Below are 25,781 nucleotides of genomic sequence, written 5' to 3'. Positions count from 1 at the left end.
CAGCAGGACTGCAGGAAACATCTGATAACCAAATGTGTGCACAAAACATAAAATGGAGACATTTCTTTATTGAAAGGTGCCAAGCAGGCTGAACTTTTTATTTAGTGTTATCTCATTTTCAGTATTATACAGATCATTTGAAAGAGGGCAACAGGGGTGTAAGTCTAACAAGCATGAAGCACATCCGTGTGCATGCGTTTATGCTACCAACCACGGGGAACTGCAGCTCTTCCCCTGCGCGGGGCTGCAGCAGCAGGAAGCTGCGGCGCAGGCCAAGCACGCAGCACAGCGGCTGCGGCCCAGCCGGGGCCCTGCCCGCTCCACCCAGAGTCTGCCTCCGGCGTCTTCCCTCCCCGCTCCTCTGAAGCGAGGGTTCGGCTCTTTTTCTCAGTCAAACCCTCGCTCCCAGTACAGAGAACCAGCAGAAAACACTTCTGCCAGCAGAAGACAAGACACGCGCTCTGTGTTCTATGGTCAAACTTTTCAGGTTGGGATAACACACTGGTAGGACATCTACGCTCTGGGTATGAAGGCTTGAAATAAGAAGTCCCCCAAATGTCCAGCCCTTCCACATTGTTTGGATCCCTTTTAAGATGAAGCATTCAACCATGTTGTTGTGTTTACATTCAAACTAGGGAAAGAACAACCAATCTGATTTAAAACGATCAGGGGTTTGATACTGACGTGCTGACAAAACCAGAAGGCCAAGTCACTGTGAGTGCCGTGCAAGCGATGGAGAATGTCTCTTACTCCTTCCTTTAAGACAGCACACGTAAGTGCACAGACAGACAGACAGACACTCTCTGTCCTTCCAAGCCAGCCTTTCTCCAATCAGCTCTGCACTAGGTGAGCTTTGTCCTTTCCAGCACACTGTGTTAGACATCGCCGCTGCCGAAAGAGCCACTCGCTGGAAGGATTCTCACTCCACAATCAGCACCCACGTGAGGACAGAAAATCAGACCCATGGCTCTTGCCCACTTCCAGCCCTCCTGTTCTAAGTCCAGGACAACAATTTTACAACACACTGCAGTATCCTGTACAGGTGTGTCAAAACAGCATAACACTGATCGCCTGTGACAGGAGGCATTTGTACTAAGAGATTTCTGAAAGCAGTACAGAATTGCTTTGTGTGAAGTAGCTGAGAAATAATACTCTCACCCCCCAGCCTTCTTTTCCTTTGTGCGCTGCTGAGCAAAACAGGCCCCAGAACGTGCTCTCTTTATTCTTTAACTGATGGAAATTACATTAGAGAGAAGCCCAGCACAAAGGAAGCTTTGGCAAGGAATGTGTCTTTTATGTTACATTCCATAATACACTCAAGGATGTATTAACTGATATTTACAAAAATATGTTATTCGTACGTCTATACATGGTGGTTGCTGCAATGCTGACTTGGATCTGCACTTTCAACTGGCAATATAAAATGAAACTTTAAAAAACATATTTGATATAAATAATTTTTTAAGAAGCAAATACTTGAAAAAACCCACAACTCAAACCCTATTCCTTTATGCCTGTATTTTAAACTAATTATAGCAAAGAAATTCCAACCTGCAATGTATTTCTGAGTATTACTGTAAATAGAAGTGGCCTATAGTATAAGCAACTGGTTACAAGTGTATACGGAGTCTTTGTTCCTAAATAAAAACCACCATAACTAATGGCACAGGCAATCCTTTTAACCTCATTTTCTGAGCCTTAGAGTTGTATTTATTTCCTCTGCTTGTTTGGTGCTCTGCCACTGGCAGCATTGATTTTCTGCCCTCTTTGGTGACTGCTGGAACTTGAAATCCAGAAAAGCCTTTTGGTTTCAAACTTGTGCTCCATGTTCAGCAACAGCAACAGTGGTCTGGAGTAGTTCGTGTTGCGGGACAGCAAAAAACCAACAAACTACACAAACACTGGCAAGGTGTGCAGCACTGAGTCAGAAGAAACAGTCTTTCCCAGTAAAATCTTTACATCACAGGTGTGATCTAATCTATAGCTACGGAATTTTGCTTATTGCCGATATTATCACGGTGCTCTCAAATGCTTCAATGGTGGCAGCTCTTTCTCAAAAGGCAGCCTTATCCGCACTACCATGAAGCTGTTTGGCAGTAACAATGTTCAGAAATTTTCCAGTTTTAGTAAGGATAAATAACATGTAGAGGGTGAATGTCACAAGGATGGAGCCAGGCTCTTCTCGGTGACAACCGATGATAGGACAAGGGGCAACAGGTACAAACTGGAACATAGGAGGTTCCACTTAAATATGAGAAGAAACTTCTTCACGGTGAGGATGACAGAACACTGGAACAGGCTGCCAAGGGAGGTTGTGGAGTCTCCTTCTCTGGAGACATTCAAAACCCGCCTGGACACATTCCTGTGTAACCTCATCTGGGTGTTCCTGCTCCGGCGGTGGGATTGGACTGGATGATCTTTCGAGGTCCCTTCCAATCCCTAACATTCTGTGATTCTGTGAATACACTAACACACTCGCCCAGGTATAGTCGTTGCATGCTGGTGGGTCTCCCTGGTGCGGTGCTCACCTACCACCGCATGTACCAGTGCAGCCAGATCCTGTCCCACCACTGGCCAGGGTCACGACCGCGTCACCTTCCGATGAAACCAGGGGCGAGCAGAGCGCAGCAGGACCCGCATCAGCCAGTTCTCAGCAGGTACCCGGGCTCGCTGAGGGAGCGTTGCTGCCATGTAACACAGACAGGCACCATGCGCCAGTTTGTGTTTGGTGATGCCTCTGGAGATATACTCTATTTAGTAAATGCAACAGTGCCAGCAAAAACGCTTTTTGGTGGTACAGTGTTCTTGCAAGTAGAATCTATCTGTAAAACCACATTAACGAACCCTTACCGACACAAAATTTACCCAAGCCTACTGCTCAGGACACACTGCTACAATTCTGCATTTCTTGTAGAAGTATAGCAAAATCCATCAAGTAAGAAAAAGTGCTCTGAATTATTTCCAAATAAGTACTTTTAAATACAGTAATTGCAGCAATGCTTTAAAAAGTTACTCATATTTCAAAATATTGCTGGTTTGCATATTAAGTCATTTCTCCTGCACTTGCAAGAGTTAGAAGCTCAAAGATCTGGAAGGTCTTTAAAGAAATGAGTTTTCAAAACAGTACAGAAACTTAATTTTCTTCTTTTGGCAAACTGAATCAGTACCATAACTTGCTCTCCCTAACTTTGGTAAAGCACCCTCTTTCCTGAACACAAGAAAGGATTAAAACTGGCCCAACATTTGGAAATAGTTTTAGGTTACAGATAAAAACGTTTTAAAATACAGAAACTGAACTGAAGTAATGACTCATCACCTATTGCATCTCCCTAAATTTACTTAGCAAATTCTACTATTTCAGGTTCTGTTTTTCCTGGAAGGAAGGAAAATGCTTGCTTGAAGGACCCAACTAAATAAAAGCACAGGAGGCTCTTCTCCTCCTACTGTATGGGTGTTGCCCCCAGTAACATGCCCAGCAGTCAGATACACCAGCACGGATGAGGGAAATGCACACAAAGAAAATATTTTAAGTTGATTAGTAGTCAAAAGGCCCCTTGGATAACATGATAGTACTGCTGCAACCTCTTCAGAGTTTGTCTGTTTACTTTCGAACACGTGACGCAGGTGTCAGTCGCACAACTACTGGAGTGCTGCGTAAAGGTCCATGAGTCACTAGGAGGAAAAGTTAGATAGGTAGAAATCTTGCTTCTTTAATGAATTCCAAACCACAATGAAACTTCAATTATAAAATGTTTAGGTTAAGTTATAATCCGTAAATGATGTTTATGTAATTAAACTCTCATCAATAGTGTGGGCAAAGGAAAGCCACTGGGAAAGCCAAAGCTGCAAGCCAGAGCCTGACACACAAATGTTGTGCCACCACACGACCTGCCTTGTGCAAAAGCCCAGCAGAAATTCAGGCGATGGATGAGCCACTTCCCCGCCGCATCTCTTGAACATTAAACTGTTACAGCAAGATCATTTTACTTCCAGTTGCTTGCCTTCTCCCCCATTTATCACTCAGTATACCTCTCTGCCTTAATTGCTTTTTAAACATTGCTCACACTTAAAATTCAGGCTCAGCCTATACCATTTACTTCCCAATATAGCTTGCTGTTCAGAGTAAAACACATAATTACTGTATAAAAAGTTGTACAAATATAATTAAAAATAAGGTAGAAACTTCCCCCCCGTAATTCATTTTACAACACACATGCCCTAATTAAGCTTAGAGCCCCCAATTTATGCTAATATTTTTCCAATTCAAACTACAGCTACATGAAAGGGACTTGTCAGCACTAACTCCCACAGCAAATTCTCAGCCTTTATGGGAAAGTTACCTTCACATTTCCTTCACTGAGAACACGCGCAGTCTGAAATTCTTTGCTAAGAGCTCCTGTAACTCAGCAGACTTCCAGGGGCTGAACAACTGGCTCTTCATGGGACACAGCTGAACGTCCCAGCTGGTGTTCCTCCCATCTGCAGACCGGCCCAACCGCGCTGACACCACGCTGCGCGTGCCAGACAGGCAGGTTGCTACCAGGACTCCACACGTGGGCAACAAAGAAGTGGCTTTAGTACTAGTATTCAGAAACTGTGTATATGAAAGCTTTTATGCTGCTCCCTTAGAAAAGACGGAAAACAATTAAACGCTGTATTTAGACAAGGCAACACTGGAATGGACACTATTCTCTGCATCGACACCAGCAAACATGCACAGCACAAGTCTTGTGCAAACTGTTTTTCTTCTTCTGTATGAAACTGGGACTTCCCCAAAAACTTAACAAATCAACGTTGTCAAAAGGTTATGAAGGGGAAAAAATCAGATTTTGGACCTAAAAAGAACTGGTAAAAACTTTTCCAAGACTACTCTTACCAACACCCAGCAGTGCTTGCTGTGAACACTGCCTTACGCCACAGGCTCAAGCACGAGGAACCTGTTTGCTTTTATTCCTCTAACGGCCACAGGAGAAAATGACGACAGGAATTATCATCACACCTGGAGCATCTTTATCTTGAATTTGTTTACTGTTTCAGGAAATGTAAATTCTTATTCATATGTCTGGATAACAAGAAGCTCAGTTCTTCACTGCAAAGTCTGGGGTCAATTATTCTTGGAAAAAATGATTTTGAGAAAGAACTGAAGTTGTAAGATGTTCTGGTTTTAGTTCAACAGGATACTACTGACTTGCTTTCCTTTTTAATTGATCTCCCATGTAGTGTTTTTGGGTGATTGCTGCTTTTTTGAATTTTTATCTAGCGGCTCAGATACTAACTCTTCCTGCTCTGCAACACTTGCACCTGTTACTATAATCTCCCTTCTAGGACAGAACATCCATGCCTTGCCAAATGTAAAAATGAACAGCCCATTCGTCTTTCTTCACTCAGTCAGTGGCTGCTGCAGAAGTGGAGGCAATTCAAAAGTTCCAGCATTTTGACAGTGTGAGCCCACTTCTCACTTCAGAGCAACAACCCAAAAGTCAGAGTGGCGGTCACAGTACCCGGCAGATTCAGACGGTCCCAAACTGTAAGTAGTTGGCACCTTATTTGAAGCTTTTGATTGGACATCTTGCTGGCTACCGATGGATCCCTCCACCAGCCACAGCAGAGCTTCTGAGTAAATTTAATCATAAATGACCTACAAAATCATCCTTTTATAATGCTGACACGTGCCTTCCTCTACAATTACATGATTTAATTGGAAGTGGTAGAAGAGAGGGGGGCGGAAATAGAAAAGCACAGCTAGGCAATCATGATCAAAACCAGCCAGACTGGAGCAACAATTTGTTCCTGCTGTGCGTCCTGAGCAAACTGGTCATTGTCTCATGGAGTGGGCACATATCACCCCCCCAAAAATAAACAACCAAGCTGTGCTAAAGCACTGCCAGTAATACACACACAGCATCAGTGCAGCAAAATACCCTGCCAGGGAAGAGAAACTTAAGCTTGCAACAGATGCTGCAATTAAAATGAAAAGAGCTGTAAAGCTACTTTTCATTTCACTCCAGAAATAAATTGTTGAACTGTAATTAATGATCAGTTTATTAAATAAGTATCAGGCTTTTACGTCATAATTCTCCTAAAATCCTCAGCTGTTACATAACACATACGACTGAATTTACATGGGCTACTTTAATTCTGAAACATCAATGTACATTTACCCACCAGGGGCCCAGCAGGGTAGAGTTTACCATCCCATTTAAAGTCAAACACAATGTGATTTTACTTTCGTGTGTCAGGCCAGTTTTAAAGACTCACTTTCAGAAGTCCCTGGAACACACTGCATTTATCGCACCAACAAAGCCAGAGGAAAGGTCTTTTTGGTTTTTTTATGTTCGCCCTTTTTTTCCCCTTTGTGAAAGTATAGTACTTTCTGGCACTCTTTTCACCGTCACTTTTAACAGACTAACACTTTAACAAAGCCGATCCTTTTCATCACATTTCCGAGTCCTTTTTGTGAGGAGAGACTATAGATTTGCCAGTGAAATGCTGAAGTTATTATCCTCTGCTAATAAAACTTGCTGTAATACAGTGCAATGCAAATAGTTAATCCTAGCTAGTTTGCGGAACACAGTAAAAAGAAGCACGTTCTCGGTGGTGACATGGTTATGCTTTCAAGGGTGCTACCAGACATCTCGGCCTCAGTACTAACAGAGCAAAAAAATACTCGCGTTACGCTTGAAAACCCCTAATCTATAGTGGAGCAAGGAATCACAGGTTTTATAGCCCTTTGCACTAACTCTGAAGAACACGAGCAAAGAACAAAATACCACCCTGTCAGCTTTGAGAGAGGTGTTATGCTCTGCTACCCATCAATGCAGAGAATGATTAAGTCTTGATTCCTGGTGCCAAAGACTCCAGATAAAGAAGCGAACCATTCGTTTCCAGCCATGATCACACTCAGCACAGCAAGTGAGGGAACCAGCAGTAAAGTATGCTCAGTTACTGAAGTTTATTGTGAATTGCTTGGAAGTAAGATTTCTTTCCACAATGATGTAGAAAAATCCATTACGTGGAGGCACCAGCAGATATTTATTTATCTGAGTTTAGCACGGCTTCATGAAGAAGCAAGAAATACTTAGTTTGGATGACAAATAACTCCACAAACGTTATTAATCCTTCGAGCGGTAAATATTTCGGGTTTCAAGAGCCAATTAGAAAGGTCGGCATTTATCTTTTTGTCTGCTGCTAGCCTTAATATCTTTTGCACTCTGCCGATAGATTAATCATTGAAGGGAAAGATACAGAGGTTTATAAATAGGAAAAATAACATTGGCATAATAAGAGAGGGTCCAGACTGGAGAAGAATTATCTGTACCTGTTCTGGTTTTGATGACTATAGCCTACCTTAATCCAAAATCTAATTATTTGGATTAGATTAGGACAGTGGATTTTCCCAAAATGCCCAGGCGAACCACATGCAATTTCATATTTGGGGCACAGGATTGCATTTCATTTCCAAATCCCTTTTAATTCCACACTGGCATTTGTAACTTCATTTTCCCACGACAGGAAATATTTGTCCCTCTGCAAAAGTTTAAAAACCAAAATCGCAGCCTCTAAACCCAGCAGAAGACTGTTACTTGGCTTTCATTTTTATTCATTTGCTACACCTGAGGTCATTGCAATTACTAAGAACTCGAGAAGTTCTACAGTTTTTCAAGTGAGAAATATTTTGTAGGGGGATTGGTTTGTTGTTTTTTTGAGGTGGTATGTGCCTGTGTTCCATAAAAAGGCAAAGTAGCAAATAAAATATCTGCACTACCCACCTCTGCCAGTGCATGAGATCATTCCTCGCAGAATACGGGATGTTAGGCAGAAGCAAGGATGCATACAAATCAGAGTCATTAATTCACAATAAGTCAGCAAAGAAAGCAAAACTGACATGATAAAGAAAAACATGTCTCCCATGTAAACATTTTCTGATTACTAAATGAGAACCTTGTTTCTACACTTACCCACCTATAATAGGTTTACCTCATCCAAACAGGTTCCTGGGTTTGTTCAAGTAGTCTTCATGAAGAAGAATCATTATGAAATAAGCAAAGCTTCTTAACTGCTATCGAAAATTTTCTTTTACACTGATGACTCCCTTCTGTATTCTTGAACTGGATTCCTCCATCTCACACTGTTCATCTCTACTGATTTGACAAACGTAGTTTTGCTCCTTCCTTGACAGAATGAGGATACCCAAAATGCATTATTAAGAACAAAATAAAAACAGTTCCCCCCAAACTATCAACATACATAAACCCCCATTGCTTAAAGAGGGCATATAATTTGGACTGTTTTCTTCAGCACGGTTCTTAGGAGGTTGCACTGAGCAGGCATGTACAACTCACAATTTACTTCCAAAACATTCCCTTAGGAAAAGATCCTCCAAAAGACTTCCTAAATGCTAGTTCGTACACTATGTGTTTTAATTAACATACGGAATAGATATGACCGTTAAGATAATGCTCCCCAGTCACCCTGCCCGTGTATTCTGAAACTCTGCCAGGTTTCTCAGCCCCTCACCCGCTCATACTTCGAGCAATCCTCAGGCCCTGGTTAGCATCCATTCGGCTGCAGATGGAGAGTTTCTCCAAGGCAGTCTCTTCAATTCCAAAGTGCATGAACTCCTTAATTTGAGTGCTCTGTGACTTGAGTGCTTTAAATGCAGAAAATACTGCGGGAAACGACAGACCGCGTACTTGCTTATGCGACTGCTCCGACAGCTGTATGGACAGAGGGAGCCGCACGCGTACAGGTAGCCCCAGCTGCCAGGACAGACACCGAGCAACAACACCCGAGAAATCCTTTGTCTCCTGGCTGAAATTTCAGAGAGTTCACAAGCGACAGGTCAGGAACCCACAGGAGGTGTCCCTGGAGTTTGTCACATGGAAGCTAGCTCAAATCTTACACAGCAGCCATGCCTGTCCTGAAGAGTCGTACAGGTTATTGGAGATAAAAAGATACTCTCTCTGGTTATGGAAGTACTGATGGGATTTACAGCCTCTTCAGAACGATAATCTGTTATTCCCCGGTTCCTTTCTCCACTCCTTGGTCATGATGTGCACGTTCTCACGTGGCCAAGTGCAGGTCTCTACTACCTACTTATTTCTGCTCTTCTGTGAAGGAATCTCACAGTAAATGTCCATCACCGACAAAGGAATCTATGGATGGGACCAGACTCCTTTCAGTGGTGCTCAGCGATAGGACGAGGGGCAATGAACACAGACTGAAGTACAGGAGGTTCCATCTGAATAAGAGGAAAAACTTCGTTACTTTGAGGGTGCCAGAGCACTGGAACAGGCTGCCCAGAGAGGTTGTGGAGTCTCCTGCTCCGGAGACATTCAAAACCCGCCTGGACACATTCCTGTGCGACCTGCTCTGGGTGAACCTGCTTTAGCAGGTGGGTTGGACTATATGATCTCCAGATGTCCCTTCCAGTCCCAACCATCCTGTGATTCTGCGTAAATTTCCTACCAAACTGAGGGACCATGCAATTATTCATTCAGGCCTCCAAAACTCTGTGTCCAAAACATACAGGCAGACACTTAACAATCCTGGTGCAAGTTTCTAGACTACATTGGGAATCTCTCTCAAGGTGAATTTTAAAGAAGTAAGCAGGAATCAAAGAGGGATCGGGGTTCTGGGGCTCCCATCACACCCGATGGGCACTGCCCTGAGGAAGTTGCTGTAACTCTCCATTTAAGCCAAGGGTACTCCCTGAAAAGGGTGCTGTGTGATTTAATTAGATAATGCTTTTAAGTATTCTGAAGATGAGAACTGCTGTATGCAGCAACCACTCAGGAGTTATTATCATTGCCTGAATAAATTTAGCTAACATATACCATACTTCTATTACAGTGACCATGTTAGGAAGTCTTGAAAATGCAAATGGTTTTCCTTGATAACAAAACCTGACCCATAGCTTCAATTTCAGTGAAGAAAAAAATAAATAATGACACCAGCACCTGTAATGGGCAGAAGCAAGGGGAACAACCCCCTGACAAAACAACTAAGTTACAGAAAAATCTTTTTTGTTAAATGGATACCTCAGTCTCCACCTGAGTAGATTCAAACTTGTAGAATGGGTGGTCAAGAGTTCCTTTTTTATTATTTTTCAGGCACCTCAGATATTAAACAAACACGTTCCATCTCATACAGAATTGCCATGCAACATGCAAAAGCACGGCAAACACAGTGGTCTAGTTCTTCTTACATATACAAATAACTAACCTAAATGAGTCATGAAGGTGGCAGAACCAAGAAGCCCCAAACCCAAATCCATCCACTAAAAGATGAAGCGCTTAAAAGCTACGAAATGCTACATTTCAGTAGATTTGCAGTAGCCCCCCAGATCGCAGCTTCCACAGTTCATGCACTGAATAAATTAGGAGACTAATGGAAAAAAAAAATAAAGCAATTATATAATAAGAGGATCTGTATCCTGAAGTACACATAACAGGAGAGTTGAATTAAAATTGTATGGAAAGATAGAAGCTTTTTTTTCCAGCCTATACTTGTAGAAAACAAATCACTACCAATAGTTAATTAACGTAACTGACAGTCAGCTGTGTCACTAGAATACATTATGGCAGAACAGCAGCCTGACGAGGTTCAGCAAGTATAGAAGAAATACAACTTGTGAAACCACCATTACAAAGCAATGCAGCAAAAGCTGGGATGAATCTTTGTGTTGGTAAAACAAGAACAGCCTGTCAAAGCTTCCCAAACTTCAGCATTTGTCCTGAACTCGTGCGAATTAGCTAAATCATGAGTCATTTAGGAAACTTAGTACCTCATGTAAAACTGTTCCTTGACAGTTGAGGAAATCCAACCAGAGAAAAATGTACCTCCAGATTCTCAAGACAGGTGAGTTGGATGCAATGGGGCATTTCTAAAGACATTTTTAATACTAACCATAGTTTATCTCAATTAGTCGTCATCACCTGGTTTCTCTTTTCATGGGTCCCAACGTTGCTGTTCAAGTTGCCTCCTTTCAAAACAGTAGCTGCTCAGATGAGCCATGGGATCGGACTGAGGCCACCTCGCTCTGCCCTTTCAGGGGCCTCCCGCAGCGGCCAGCTGAGGATCAGCACCTTCCCCACGGGGGGCTGAGCACGGCTCCCCGCCACATCCCCCAGCCCCAACCTATGAGGACACCGAGGAAAACCTCATTTATTATTTTGCATGCAGTTTGCACACCTGGAGCTATTCATCACACAGGCTTTTTTTGCTTCTGAATGACCAGACGTCACACCTACAGGGAAGAACTTCTACAGGCTTCAGCTTGTTGGCTTCCTATGTAAATTCAACAGTATTTCGCTTCCCGATATTGGTTAATAAATACTGAAGAAACAACCTAAATGAAGAATCCAGGAAAGCCAAAGTGTTGAAAAAGATACCTGTACTAAGACACTGCCTCAAGTTGTGTTGGTTGCTGCCCTTGACCACCACAGGCAGCCCCAAACTGCAGTGCAGGGGGCTGTTTTAACTGGCACAGGCATACAAGCGGAGGCTCATGACACTAGTTACAGTTGCCAGTGATTCACTCAATTCGTGTCCTTTGATAAGAATATTCCAATTTTCACCAGATTATTTGTGAAGTAATAGACGTAAAATAACGTGAAATGTGTGCAAAGCATGGTAGAGAGGTTACACTTTTACAGACACGGCTGTTCACTTAAGAGTTCAAAAACGCAAACATAGCTCATAGTTTTGCAGGCAGGGTTTGGCAGGGCGGCACAGGCAGCAGGCACAGCTGGCACAGCTGGAGCCTGCAGCTCCTGTCCCCTCTCCGGACCCTCGGCTGTGCCCCACACTGCAGGTGACGGGCTGTTCCAAGCTGCAGTTTTTAAGATTCCTTGTGTATTGTCTCAGGTCTGTAAAGCTGTCCCTCTTCCTGTCAGGCTTACAGAGCACACTCTCCTAGGATATTATCTGGAAAAATATTTCAGCTTATAAAACAGGGTTACTAGCTGAATAAAACATCCAGAGGAACTATATACTTTAGGATCTGTTTTCACATAACAGATCTGTTCTAAGGCACATTTTTTCCTTATTGTTAAACTAATCTTCAGTGGAAAAGATTATTATTCCACTCAAAGTACTGCCGCAACATCTCTATTTCTTCAGATAAACTCGAAAAAAATGAGAGATGCCTTTAGTTAGACTGGTAGCTCACTATCATAAACTATTCTACTAACCTGTGGATCGCTGAAGAGCTGTTCAGTGGTCTTGCAAACTAGTAAATTCTGGACCTTTACATTTCATTTTCTTCCTCTTGCAAAATAAATATTTACAATTTGTTGTTGCAGTTAATCATAGAGGAAGTAAATACCAGTGAAAAACTCAGCAATGTTTGTTTTATAATATTTGCTCGCTATCCTCTCAAGAGTGGAAACTAAGGGCTACACAGGAGAGTTTAATGTGTGTCAGTCTTCAAGAAAAACACCTACATGAGGGGACGCCTCTAAAGGTAGCAGCCAAACCATGAAATGTTTACAAAATAAATCATGATGCCACTAACCTATATGCATTTGGAAGTCTGGCAAGAGAGTAGCTGCTGATCCGAGCAACAAAATTTCACAAGGATTCATTTCAGAAATCTGCCAGCAAATTTGGATCCTGATCTTCAGAAGTAATTGGAGCTCAGTTGGCCCCATGGTGACTGAAAAGCCAGGGAGCAGTGACCTTGCAGCGCCGACTGCTCACTGGGTTCTGTCCCCATCCAGTGCTGCCCTGGCCCATTCCTGCCTCTGAGCATCGAGCTGTTCACCAGATGGTACGGGGAAACTAGGGGTTTGCTGGGTATTCCAAGTATCAATTGGAATAGACTGTACCAAGCTGCTTCTCTTGCCTTTCTGTATGAAACTGTACTCTAAGCGTGCACGTTGTTCACAGGCTGCCTCATCAGTGATTCATAACGTCCAAAGCAGCAAGAACAAGTGTCAGTGCTGTGCTCCGCACCAGTCCTGACAAACCCTTACTCAGACACCAGTTCACGTGTTCCAGGCTTCATCTTCTTACAAATACTGCACTGGCTTCATTCGCACAGGAAGGGTAGAACAGCTGTATTTGTGAAACATTCTGTAACCCATTTAAAGAAGCAGATAAGTTACAGACACAGTAAAAGAAACTACCTAGAAAAGGCAAAACAAAACCAAATAGACAAAAACCCTCAAAGACTTGACTACAGCCCAATGAAATAAATAAATAACAAAATTCTCTAATTTCTTAGTTGATCATGCATCCTGGTCAGCATTTGCTATTTTGTGCTTTAAGCCACTAACTCATTTCTACAACAAGTTTCACAATGCAGACCTAGTTATTCCTGTGGTTTGCCAGTGTGACCAAAGCAAGTTGTGGTATTATTTAAACCAAAAAAATGTCTCCTCTCTCACCAGCCGCTATAGCAAAATTTTCAAGAGACAGATCCAGATGCATACCTTGACCTCTCTAGACATCACACAACAAATAAGATGTCTTGTGCCTAAGACATACAGAAACCTCTCTTTGTTAGCTAATGGAGCCAGTCATTACTGACATAATGACATCTAGGGGAATTAAGGGGGAAAAAGTCAACACAAACTCATGGTATTGTAAGAGTAAACTAATCTATTTTTTTAAAAAACATTACAACTTTACAGTACACCTATTTTTTAAACTCCAAATTGCCTTAAGCATTAGCAAAGTCAACTGCAGTGATCAAAACTGGAACTGCTTGAAGGGGAGAGGGGAAGAAAAATCACTAAGGGAACAGCTTCAGATTTGCTCCAAAGGACTGAAAGCGAGGACTGACAAAAACACAAAGTACTAGAGAGAAGAAAGTGTCCATAGAAAAAAAATTGGGGAAGAATGGAGAGACATAACACATGGTGGTAGGATGGACAATATTTGTCACAAAGAAAAAGTAGTAAAACTTTTCCTGTATTGATAGCTCAAGCCTAGCATTTGGACAACACAGAAAACATTTGCAAACAAGATTGGCAACACCTGGGTGTCCCAGAAAAACATCAGAACATATTTACACATAATTTTTTGTCCATGGATGGGTTTTAGAGTTTACAAGAAAGGGGCAGATGCACTAAATCTCTAGCACAAAGAGTGATGTTATTCTACATAACTATGTATTTCTTTGTTCATATTCAATAGATCACATAACCACACATATTTATATTTAAATGCTTTTATTTAAATATACACACAGGCATATTTGTGCACACATAGCTGATCAGGTGGTCTGGCCTTAAGTATTTTATTTTTTCATCTCCAGGAGAAGCAACTTATTGTTCTTGTTTCTTTGGAGAAACAGCTTACTTAATATATTAGTATCAGAAACTTATTGCTGAAGATCAACATGTGGTTCACAAAGCAGCATATCCTATTTTAGTATAAATATACATATATGTAGTATGTATTCACACTAAATAAATAAATAATGTTTAAAAGCTTCAAAGCCAGGATGTACAGTAGAAATACGAAAATGAAAGATGGGCAGGAAGCATTCTTAGTATCTTCATTCAAATTGTGCATATATGTAAAAATCGAGATGGGAATTTCCCATCACTGTATGAACTAATTTAATTTCAATTCACCTAATCATTCTCGTGCACTAGAGAGCAGCAAGACAGGGCAGACATAGATAACAATATTGTCAGAAAGAGAATTTATTACCTTATTGTATGCAATTGCAAGCACTGTGAGACTTTGACCTATAAAGAGAAAGGAAACTAAGAGAAATAGCATGTACGATGAAGCTAAGGATGCTACAACAGTATTTCCAAATTGACGGAGGTTGTCCTAAAATAATCTAAAGAGCTAATCTAAAGCTAATTGGTGCTTGGTATTATAATGCTTTATAAGAGAGAAGATAAATTCTTTTACTAGCCTAGAAGTCTTATGGATTCTTCCCAAATGTTACCTTTGTAAGAAAATGAGTTTATCCCATTCTGCTGATTAGAGAGGACTCTTCTGTAAAAGTTCATCCTTCAGGACCCAGATTCAACTTATCTTTCCTTTACAAAGGGGAGGGATGCAAAGAAGAAGTGCTGTATACAGTAGGTTTCTGTTCACAGTCTACTGCTTTGCCAAGTGTACTTCAAGAAGCTTGAAACCAGGAGTGTAAAGCACTACTTACCCCAAAAGGAGCCCCAGCTGTGGTTTCAGAACACACTGCACTCCTACTGATAAAGAAAACAAGTCTTGTCTCCTTCTCTCTTGAAGTCTCAATTCAGTTTCGAGTCTGTTATGAATTGCAGTGATGCATTCACAGTTTTAAGAACAAACTTGGCCATCCCTTGGCAATCCCACCAGATTTCTAGTGGTAAGATTTATTCCAATATCTGAAACCAACGGATTTTGTTTTTCACATTTATCTTAAGTAATGCACAGCAGTGAAATGTGCAAGCCACTGACCACCCTTCCAATTTAAGACAGCCTTTACTTTTCCCAACTGTTCAAATGGAATTAAGCTCTCTTAGTAATATGCTATTTCCATTAATTTGCCATTTCTTCTAGATGCTCAAGAAATGCCTTTTATATAACCGAGAACTTACCAACCTTTAACCAGCAGCACAGAGATCTGCTCTGACCAGCAGGGAGAAATTCTTGGCATGTTAGAGAGGAAAAATTATTGCCAATGTTAACCACGAACAACATCAACACAGACAGCATACAAAAAAACCCCACAAGACACGAACATTTCTTGGACTTGATCACCATCACTGTTTTTCCCATAATTTTCTTCTGTTTACTAGTTATGAAGCTTTGGCTTCCCCAGGGATCAAAAAATACGTAACGGCCCATCACACTACCAGGTCATAGCAAGAGAGAATCCTAAAAATTCCCACAGCTTCTGTTTCAATTCTCTCAATATAGGTCCATCTCAAGAAACCTGACATGTACTCAAGGCAGAGCCCAACTTGACAACAGCTTTCCCTTGCTCACAGCAATCTGCATATCACCAAAACTGCTCATAGCAACACAACTGCAATTTATTCTTATTTCAGTGATCTCCACGTACAGCATAGTCTTACGCCTCTCTTGTAGCTGTGTTCTCAAACAGGCTCTAGAATTATGAATGCCGAGATTGCTTCTAATATCAGCCACCTTCACATTTTAGGAATGCCAAACATTCACAAGCTCTCAGCACAGAGCATATGCTGCAGTTCATCAGCCCAGAGATTTTGATGGCAATACTCACAATAATTTCACAGTTATGGAAAATAGATCTTTACATACTCTACCATTTTTCCAAGACACCATACAAATTTTACCGCTGGTTTCTAACCATGACTTGTTCAGAAAACTGCTGTTGTAAAATGAGATCTAATTGTTGGTACGCTATCTCCCTGTCATAGGCCACTGAAATTTCCTAGTCTAAGCCCCAGCCTAGCCAGCGGTGGCCTGGCCCAGAGTTCCACCTACAGAAAAGGTTTGATACTGACTGCTGCCAGACTTGTCTCTATATCTGCAGTGATTGTGTCCAGGTCTTCCAGCTACATGGCAGCCCCTTAGCAGATGCTCTCACTGTGCACCCCAGTATCCAGAAACCCTGGGCACAGCAAACAACCCCCATACTCTGAGCACTTATAGCTCCTGGTGAGGAAAAGAAAACCTCGGAGGAATCCTGGATGTATGGCAGTCCTGGTAGAGGAGAAAGCCACTGGACAGGAACTTGCTGTATCTAGTCTACATCTTCCCTTACTCAACTGAAACCCAAGGGCGGCACAGAAGTCTCATGCACGTGTGTGTGGGAGGGAAGGGATGTGTCTCTGGACAAAAGCACCTGTGCCAATGCCTACAGACAGGCCAGTCACCGCAGATACTTTTCCTAAAAAACCTGAGATCAGCTAATGGCACTTTAAAGGAAGTAGGTTCCAGTGTTCAAATCACAAAGTCACAGCCACATGACCCACAGGACCAACCTAAAAAGAAGTTACAAACATACCTGAAGTCATATAGCAGCATCCTGGGAGCAACACTTACTTGTACATGACCTCAGCACTGAATAGTGTCCGGGCAAGGACCATCCAGCTCCTCATCTTCCCCATGCCCGGGGAGTCTCCCTGTTCTCTCCTACGCCACACTGGTTATTGAGGCAGCCAGGCCAGCACTGCGGGTAGTGCAGCAGCAGCAGCAGTTATTTATCTCTTTGGTATGTATTGCAAAGTGCTGTTTTACTGCCATGGCTCACACAGCAGTTGACACTGAAGGTAAAACAGGCAGGTGCACACAGATGTCTCCTCTCCTCTGGCCAAGGTCAGCTCCGTGGTAGGACTTGCCCTGCAGCACGCACCCACACTCTCCAGTTGTCAGGGAAAGTGAACAGAGCCAGTAAACTTCATCTTGAGTCACTCAGAAGTAATAATTTCAGAAGTCTATATGAGCAACTCTTACAAAATAAAGTTATCCGTAAAGATAGCAAAGACACCCATGCAGATCTAAGACATAAGTCACTGAGTTTAAACACAGTAGGAATTTAACTTATCTTTGTGTACTCTGCAATGTGATCGACCATTAGCAAGACCCGTCTGCCACAGTTCCGTTTTCTTCCTTCTCAACTGCAGAGGCCAAAGGTAGCTCAGATGTTTTGGTCACGGGGAATATAAACAATCAGCAGTCACATTTTCTGACTAATGGCTCTAACATCAACAGGACCACACCTCAGGCACCTAATAAATTACAGCTTTTGCCACTGTCTTACACAGTCAACTAGAAAAATAGGAATAAACAGACTATATACATACTGCACAGCTAATGCATAGCACCCTATATACAAATGTCCTATACAGAACACAAAGCTAAAAATGTCACACCAAACTGACCGTTTTTATGTGAATCACTGCAAAATGCCATCTCTCACTGGGATTTTTTTATTAAATGCATGGTGTTAAGGCCATTTAAAAATTCTCTCACAAACACGTGCCCTTACCAGCACCCGCAGGATCCCAGCAGTCCCACGAGGGTTTTACCCACGTGCCCAAACAAAGGAGAGCTCTGCTGTTCAAATTACTCCCTTAGGGACACGCTGCACAACCCCTCCAACTTAATTTTACTTCTTCAATAATACCACTGCAAACACACTGAATGCTAATAATAAATGAATTATTCAAATATTCAGTCTCTACGGAAGCACCATGTGAATCATCTTCCTGAAAAGAAACTCCTGAGGAGACTGTCAGGTACCCTTCATGTGAGGGGGATGGGGGGGCGCTGAGGGGGAAAGGGAAAAAACAGCTGATTTAAATAATAATGCCATATGAATGATTTACTGTAACAAGAAGAGATAGCACCTTTGCTATTAATTCAAGAGGTTGACCCAAGCCAAGTCACCAGCAAACACAGAGCATGACTGTCACCAAAGTTTCAAAGAGGGTGCAAGGGGAGCACAGAGAAGCAAAATTTGAAGAGAAAAAACATGGTGAAGTCAAAAGTTTTGGTGCTCTTCTGATGAAGTTAACTAAATTGGGACTAATCTGGACACTCACAACCCCAGATCTCCACACAAAACAGTCATTTATGGAGTTAAACAATCAATTTCCAAATGTGTATCTCAGAATAAGGAGCTTAATTGAAACTTCTATGGGAAAACAAAACAAAACAAACCTAAACCACACTTCCCTGAAAAAGCTCATAAACAGCACTGTTGCTTTTTACAGTTAGGTTCCCTCTGTTTAAGGTCCTCTCATTAGTGGAGCATTGGAATATGATACAGAGCAAATATTTTGTAGACTGATAGCTCTGGGCAGTGAGAAGCACTATTACTATCCTTCATAGAGCAAAAACCCAAGGAATTATATCTCCAAAGGAAAACAAGTACTTAGATTCTTGGGGAACATGAGATGCCCAAATACACATTCAGAATAAAGTTTAGTTGGATTTGGGCATAAGGGTCTTGCCCAAGGTTGTGTTATAGATCACAGCACCTAAGTCTACCAATCCTGACTGGACTGTCTTGCATTCCTTTTGGCCTTTCTTCTTATGGTCATCATTACATTTAAGTATTCTATAATATTAAATGATCTGTAATATGTATGCTGTCTTTCCATATTGTTTTTTGTTTGCACCTCTAGGTAGCAGAGGAAAACATAGCATTTCTCTCTAAGTTTGGTTTTATTTTGAGATGAAAGAAAGTGGAATGCAGGTGAGACTTACTGAATCATCTTGGCTTTCTGCTCTCCCCTGTGCCTCCTCTCCTCACCCCCGTTAGCACCACCAGCTACATATACCTTGTATTTTGGGATGGGCTGTGCCTCTCCCTCACATGCCCATGACTTGCACGTGTCCTGTTCATGCTGTAGAAAGAGCACATGAACTGAATTTCCACGAGAAGAAAGAGGCGTGCTGCGCCTGCAGGGGCCCTCAAGTATTTGTTGGCGGGTGCTGACAAACACATCCCAGTTTTTCACATTATTAGAGAGAAAACGTGTGTGGTTGCATGCACACAGGCATCTTCTCTTTGTGAATTTGTTGTCGACTTTCATCTTGAAGGTAACAAGAACAACTCCTCCCAAACCTCTCCAGAGAAAACACTGAGTAACTGGTATTGGTAATATTTGTTGTCCAAAGAAACCGGTCCCTGCGGTTGTTATATTTTTATCCTAATGTCACCATTAACATAAAAATGCAGGCTTGATGTCTTCATTTATAAAAACAAACAATTCTAATTTAGCCTTCTCAAGGGAAACCAGCAACAGCAGCACCCTTTCTGCCTCTCCCTGCTGGCTTATTTCCACCTCAGCAAGTGCATCTATTAATAGCAAACACTTGGAAATATGAAGTCCCAAGTCTACTCTTTCATTTCTTCCAACTACTCAATGTACAAGGGATTAAACGGCCTGTTTGGTCATTTCAAGGATTCTCAAGCTTATTAGAGAAGAAAAAGATCTCTGGATCTCTGTACAAATGGCTGCATGAGCTGGTTCCCCATCTTTTTATGTAGGACTTGTCAGGTCTGGCCTGTCCACATTTCATACAAAATCAACTTTCTGAATTAGGGATGCAATTTTCTTGCTCTCTGAAATAAATCACCACTCTTAAAAAAGAATAAAGTGATCCATGTGCTTTAGCAATCCCCTGAAAGTCTCCCGTTATGGTCAGATATTGGATGTCAGTACACTAAAACATGAAAGCCACCATCTCAGACTGAGGGCGTGAAGGATCGGTGCAGCAGCAGTGCCCAGACTTTCCATTTCCACTCTGCAATGAACTGCGGAGCCATCGTCTTGTGCTGGTTTTGGTGATCCCTGACCCTGTGAGGACAGTGTGTTCCAACTCTTCCTTGCCAGAGCTCCTCACCAGTGGTGCCAGTTACAGCTCTGGCAGCTGGACCGAGGCAGGTCATGCATGGGCTGCTGGAAGCACCAGTCAGAGATGAATGTGCCTCATACAATGCTTTCCTGGAGGAGAAGAGGCCAAGCCATCTCCATGTGAGCATCCTACTGCTTGCTCTGTCCTGGAGCATGAGGATGCCTGTTCCCTGCAGCTGATACTAGAGAGAGAACAAAGCAGCTTGTGAGGTCTGGGGAAGACAATTCCTGCTTTCTTAGGCTCCCTCAGCCAGGAAGGACCAGAGGCCACACGTGACTCCTCGCTCCTCCCCTCCTGTGTTCTGCGAATGGGAAGGGATTTTTGCCAATCTTTTTTTCCATCCTAATTAAAAGAGAATTGGGGCTTCAAAGGAAAGCCATGCAATCTGAATTCAGTTCACTGACTGCTGCAATGCTGTTCTCACAGGTGAGTCTGGGTCTGCAGGATCTCTAAAGCAAGAGCTCACGTCTTTGATTTAACATCCACAGGCAGCAGATTTAAACAGTACTGATCATCAGAAGTGGAAGTCGAGGACCTTGCTCACACAAGAAAGCGGAGAGCACGGCAAGGATCATGGCTGTACCTCTGGCTGGTCGGGAACTGCTGGAAGCCGCAATCCAGGGTGACCATCTAGTCACAGTGATGAGGGCTGTGTCAGTTTTCAGCTCCAACAGCAATAGGGACTGAGTGACTCAGGTTCACTTTCTTTCCCTGGGTGATGAAGAATCACAACCACGAGGGCCTGCTTCTGCCAGGCTTTGACTAGAAACTCAGGACGCTTACCCAAGAACCTCGCTAAGCCTGGCAGATGCATACTTGCTGTAAACCAGAGGGGAGGCGTTGCTTTACATCAGCTGCTGCTCAGTCACTGAGCTCTCCCAACTTCTGGAGCAACTCCTGGAGCTCTTGCACTCGTTTCAATCCCCACTGCAGCAGCGCGAGCAGAGGCAGATCACTGTTTTCACTGTATGGCGCTCTGTTTCTGCGCCCACTGTAATTACACCCACAAGCACCTTCTATGTACGCTTCCTTGCAACTCAGGACAGAACAAATTAGATACAAGAAGGCATAGTAATATATGCATTTAGTTTATTGAAGTGTGGGGGCAAATAAGACAAAAAGAGAGTGGTAAGTTTGTTTTTTTTTTTTTCCTCAAAACTAAAGTTGTCTTTAAGAAACAAATCCAAACCCCTCCACAGTCTAGTTACACCTTGCAGGTGGCACTCAGCAGCTGGCATTTAATCAACTCCTGCTAAAAGTTATTTTGAAGATGTATTCTTAATTTATTCAGAGAGAATGTTAGTATATTGAGAGCAAAATAGTTTTATTACCATTGATGAGTGACTGCATCTAGTCTATAACATGAGCTTAATACCCAAGACCAGAGCAGAGGCAACAAAAGTGACCTTATCTGAACACAATGCATTAGTTTCAAGGTCTTGAAGTTAATGTGATTATGTCCCCATCTATCTCACCCAGCACAAGGTCCTGAAGAGTTCAAAATATGTCTAAATCTTTTCCACCATAAAGACTTTTTCCTCTCATACACTTTATTAAATAAAAATCAATGTCATGACAGCTGAGAACAGAAAAAACAGTGGCAAAGGCTCTCCATGCAGCAGGTTTAAAAAAAATAAGCCATGATTTGAAACAAAACCACAGTATATACAATAACAAGTTACAAAAAACAATAGAAAAACTAAAGCAGTAAGAGCAAAAATCTCTTTTATCTGGGAATCCTGAAGACTCGAACACAGCAATCTCCACGGACATACAAGTTAAGTTTTGAGAGAAGGTAACAGAGTATGGTAAGGCTGAAGGTCCTACATATCTTAAGCTCTGCATGGGACTTCATGAGAAGTCCCAAGAGCACAAGGATATAATGAGCAATCCGCACCTCACGGAAGGAGCTCAACATTTCAAGAAGCATTTGAGCAGGTGAATTAACACAAAAATAAACTTGTTTTTTCATTTATTTTGCTTAGAGAGTTAATGCTAGGAACAACAGTACCATGATCCTCAAAAAACGAACTGAGGTAGCCATCTCATATCTAATAAAATCGCAGATAAAAAGAAAAAGGCATGTACGTATTTTGTTCAAAAATCTTCAATAAAGTACAAGCAAAGACACCCAGGAAAGAACAGAGAATTAATACCGCTCATGTCAAAGACATTAAGGATACACAATAGCTACTATGAATTTTAGCTTCCCTTTCTCTTCCTTTGCTATTTTGAGGTACACAGATAACTGGTTTCTCAGCCACTTTCTCTGAAGAGATACATTTAATGCTTGACAATGGTTAGGATTACTTTGCCGAACAGTTCAGGTATAAAATGAATGGAAACCAGGAGCGTCTACAAGCCTTTCTTGGCTAAAAAAAGTACTACTTACATAGTGGAATTTTCTCTCCATTGCTCAGACCAGAAAAAGAGCATTTTCCTTAACAACTAAGAAGAAATGAGGTGTGACATGAATATCACATTTACTAAAATTTCAGAATTATTCTGTATTATTGTCTATAACACATCCCAAACATTATTTTCGAAGATAGCAAAACATTTATCAAGTGAAAATAATTTCAAATCCTTTTGTTACCTCAACTTTTGCCAATCAAAAGGCAGTACTACAACTTGAAACTGATAATCAAGACAATTTTTCATTCACCTGTTTGCACTAAGCTGGACATAAGCACTGAAAAAAGAAACTTAAGATGGTCATGTAAGGTAGGAGCCGACAAACATCTATCCCTTCATCTCACAGCTCCCTGCACCCTCTGCCATTCCTCTGCACAGGTCTTCTGCAAGAAGACAGTCAGAAGCAGCAAAGAGGTGGATGCACTATTTCCATGCAACCTGCTGAAGTCTGCATGTGAGAGAGCTCATCACAGGGAAAAATGAAAGACAGACAGACACAAAGAAAAAAATTAAGGGTTGGTTAAGTTACTTTCTTGTTTTAAAATTAAACCCAGAAAGTGTTAAAAGATTACTTCAGTGAGGTTTTTCTTCACACACACTCATCCTTCCAACCTCAGTCGTATCATGCATATTAGAGTTCTAATTGGCCCGGTTTTCCACTTGGAATGTCGACACACAACGCCAACTCAGTTAAAGATCTGTTAGGCTTTGTTAGTTGCTTGAAAAGGCACTCATCTCTCTCTTTTTCTCTATTTCTTTAATATACGGAAATGTTTTGGACTTTTAGGTTTTATTTCCCGATTTGGAAGGCAGAGCAGGGCAGAGGAGAAGAGGGTGGAGAACAGCATACTTTTCTTTTTTGAGAAAATGCTTTAAGCAACAACTGAGACAGGAAGGACTACAAAACAGTTGTTAATTCCTGGATATCTTGCATCATAAGAAGAGGTAAAACATTAGTGCCATACAGACTTGACAGAGTAGTTTACATCTTATGAACTCAAATTACAAAGACTGTATAGGTGCAGGTACACTTTTAAAACCAGAATTGCTGAACAACTGAAAACAAATCAAGCATATCCAATATCACAATAGTTTCTTTTTTCCTTAATAAATAAATAAATAAATAAATTTTAAAAATCTAGTTCCTTCCATTAGGAAAGACTGCAAAGGTAGCAGATCTATCTTATCAAGACTAAAGCCAAAAGCTGCCAATCTCTACCATTTATACCCAATTTATGCCGCCTCCTAGTGTTAAGAAATAATCTGAATGCTTTAAAGTATTTAAAGTTTGAGCAAACCTCAGCATAGATACTAGACAATAGAAATGATGCAAATTCTTAAGATATATACAAGGAATCAGTTGAAAAATATTTTCAAGTAAACTGCAGATGCTGGATTACTTTGGTGCGTGGAAGGTGAGCGATACTCCCTGCCAATCGTTTGCTTGTGAGCCTAGTAGTGAGTAAGGCTCCATCTTAGGTGATATGCATCAGCATTCCATAGAACATTATACAGCTTATTCTGCCAGTAAGAAAGCCAGAAAACTCTTGGCACCATGAGAATGAATACAAAACTGAGACACTTTATGGACAAATACTTGCAAATGCCATAAAACCATCCTAAGCAGTGTAGGTTACTTTTGCACCACAGATAAATGCAGGCAGTGTGGGGAAACAGCCTTCTGCGCTCCCGAGACACTTCCATTAAGAAATATAAACACACTGAGCAGTGAATGATTATTTTCAATTGTTTTTAAAAGTCTAGTAAGATAGACTGAAAATCTTCACCTATCAAAACTGCAGTCATACGGATTCTGTTTATGTTGTCCGTCCAACGGAAATAAGATATTTAACATTCCTCTATGAATATAAGCACCATCAAACATGGTAGGTTTCTTAAGACAAATACTCTACCACTGTCTTCCCCACCACAGCACCACTACCTACCTTTGAGTACATTTTGCTAGCGGCACAACTAGGAAGTACAAGAAAGAATCTCTCCCAGAGAACAACCTTGCTTCACCCACAGTGTTCCTGGAACATTTCCGACCAGGCACTCTTTATCCACACAACAGAAAAAAATTACAAAAAAAAAAAGCCACCCTTTGCCATATTTTACAGTAAGCAAATCAATAATCCGAGGAAAGAAAAAAAGCAGCAACTTTCATAGACTACACTCACTGTACGTAGTAAATCGTCATTTTCAAGGCACCAGGTGCGCAATAAAGGAGACAGGTTAAAGGAAACAAAAAACATTTGGTTACTTCTTGCCCAGTGAATATTACAAAAGTTGTGCAATTTGCAAGAGATATTTGTTAGGAACAGCTACTCTAAGATGTAGTATCTGTCACCTACCTTGTAGAAGGGCTCCATTTCTCTTGAAGAAGGTGCTTCCCGGCCAAATGGGTGGACCTGATGTGCTAAAGGAAATAAGAAATAAGTGTAAAGAAAATTTCGTTTACATTAAACAATTATGAGTTACTATTTGCATTAATTCCGTTTTGTTTTTAAAGGTAATGTAACATTCAAGCTAACGTAACCCTTCAAGCAAGGGTCTAAAATTTCATGCTAAAAATAGGTTAATTTGATTCAAGATTCACATTCTCTTCACAAGGAAAAACCTCCTCAGCAAAGCACACACCCACACTCTCTTAGGAGGAAGACAGAAAAAAGCAATTGGGAATCAAAAAAAAAAAAAAAAATCAGCGTCAAAACTATTTACTGAATTCACAGTACAGCAAAATACATGCCTTTTCTCAAAGCCATCTGCTAAAAACCCAAATGCTTTATGGCTTTTACTCAGCCATAACACCGCGCTACCCCCCAACACAGCAACCCAGAAAAGCCTTGGCCAGACAGCGGCTGGTTTCTGCGCTTCCACCAGAGCTCTTCGCCCACCAAACCCACGCAGACACCAAGGTCACCTCGCCACACGGGAACACACACGGCTCGGCGAGCTGTCCCGCCAGTGTTAATGAGGCTTGGCGTTTGCCACGTGTGCGTGCTTGGTGGCTGTGACGGTTCCTGTGAGACTCCCGGCGGGGTGGTGGCCATGGTGTGAGGGCC

At 41.8% G+C, this 25,781-nt stretch overlaps 1 protein-coding gene across 6 annotated transcripts in view; it reads right to left on the bottom strand.

The window, feature by feature from the left end:
• FOXN3 (forkhead box N3) overlaps positions 1-25,781 on the bottom strand; it is a 214,243-nt gene that overhangs the window by 52,029 nt on the left and 136,433 nt on the right. For all 6 annotated transcript variants that reach the window (XM_065635756.1, XM_065635755.1, XM_065635758.1 and 3 more), the window contains exon 4: positions 25,071-25,135. In XM_065635756.1, the coding sequence (XP_065491828.1) occupies positions 25,071-25,135 (65 nt within the window). The remainder of the gene's footprint in view (positions 1-25,070; positions 25,136-25,781) is intronic.

The sequence above is a fragment of the Caloenas nicobarica genome, chromosome 5 (genome assembly GCF_036013445.1).
Source record: "Caloenas nicobarica isolate bCalNic1 chromosome 5, bCalNic1.hap1, whole genome shotgun sequence".
NCBI classification, from domain to species: Eukaryota; Metazoa; Chordata; class Aves; order Columbiformes; family Columbidae; genus Caloenas; species Caloenas nicobarica.
The sequence above is the reverse complement of the archived record's forward strand: the minus strand, read 5'-3'. Positions and strand labels throughout refer to the sequence as shown.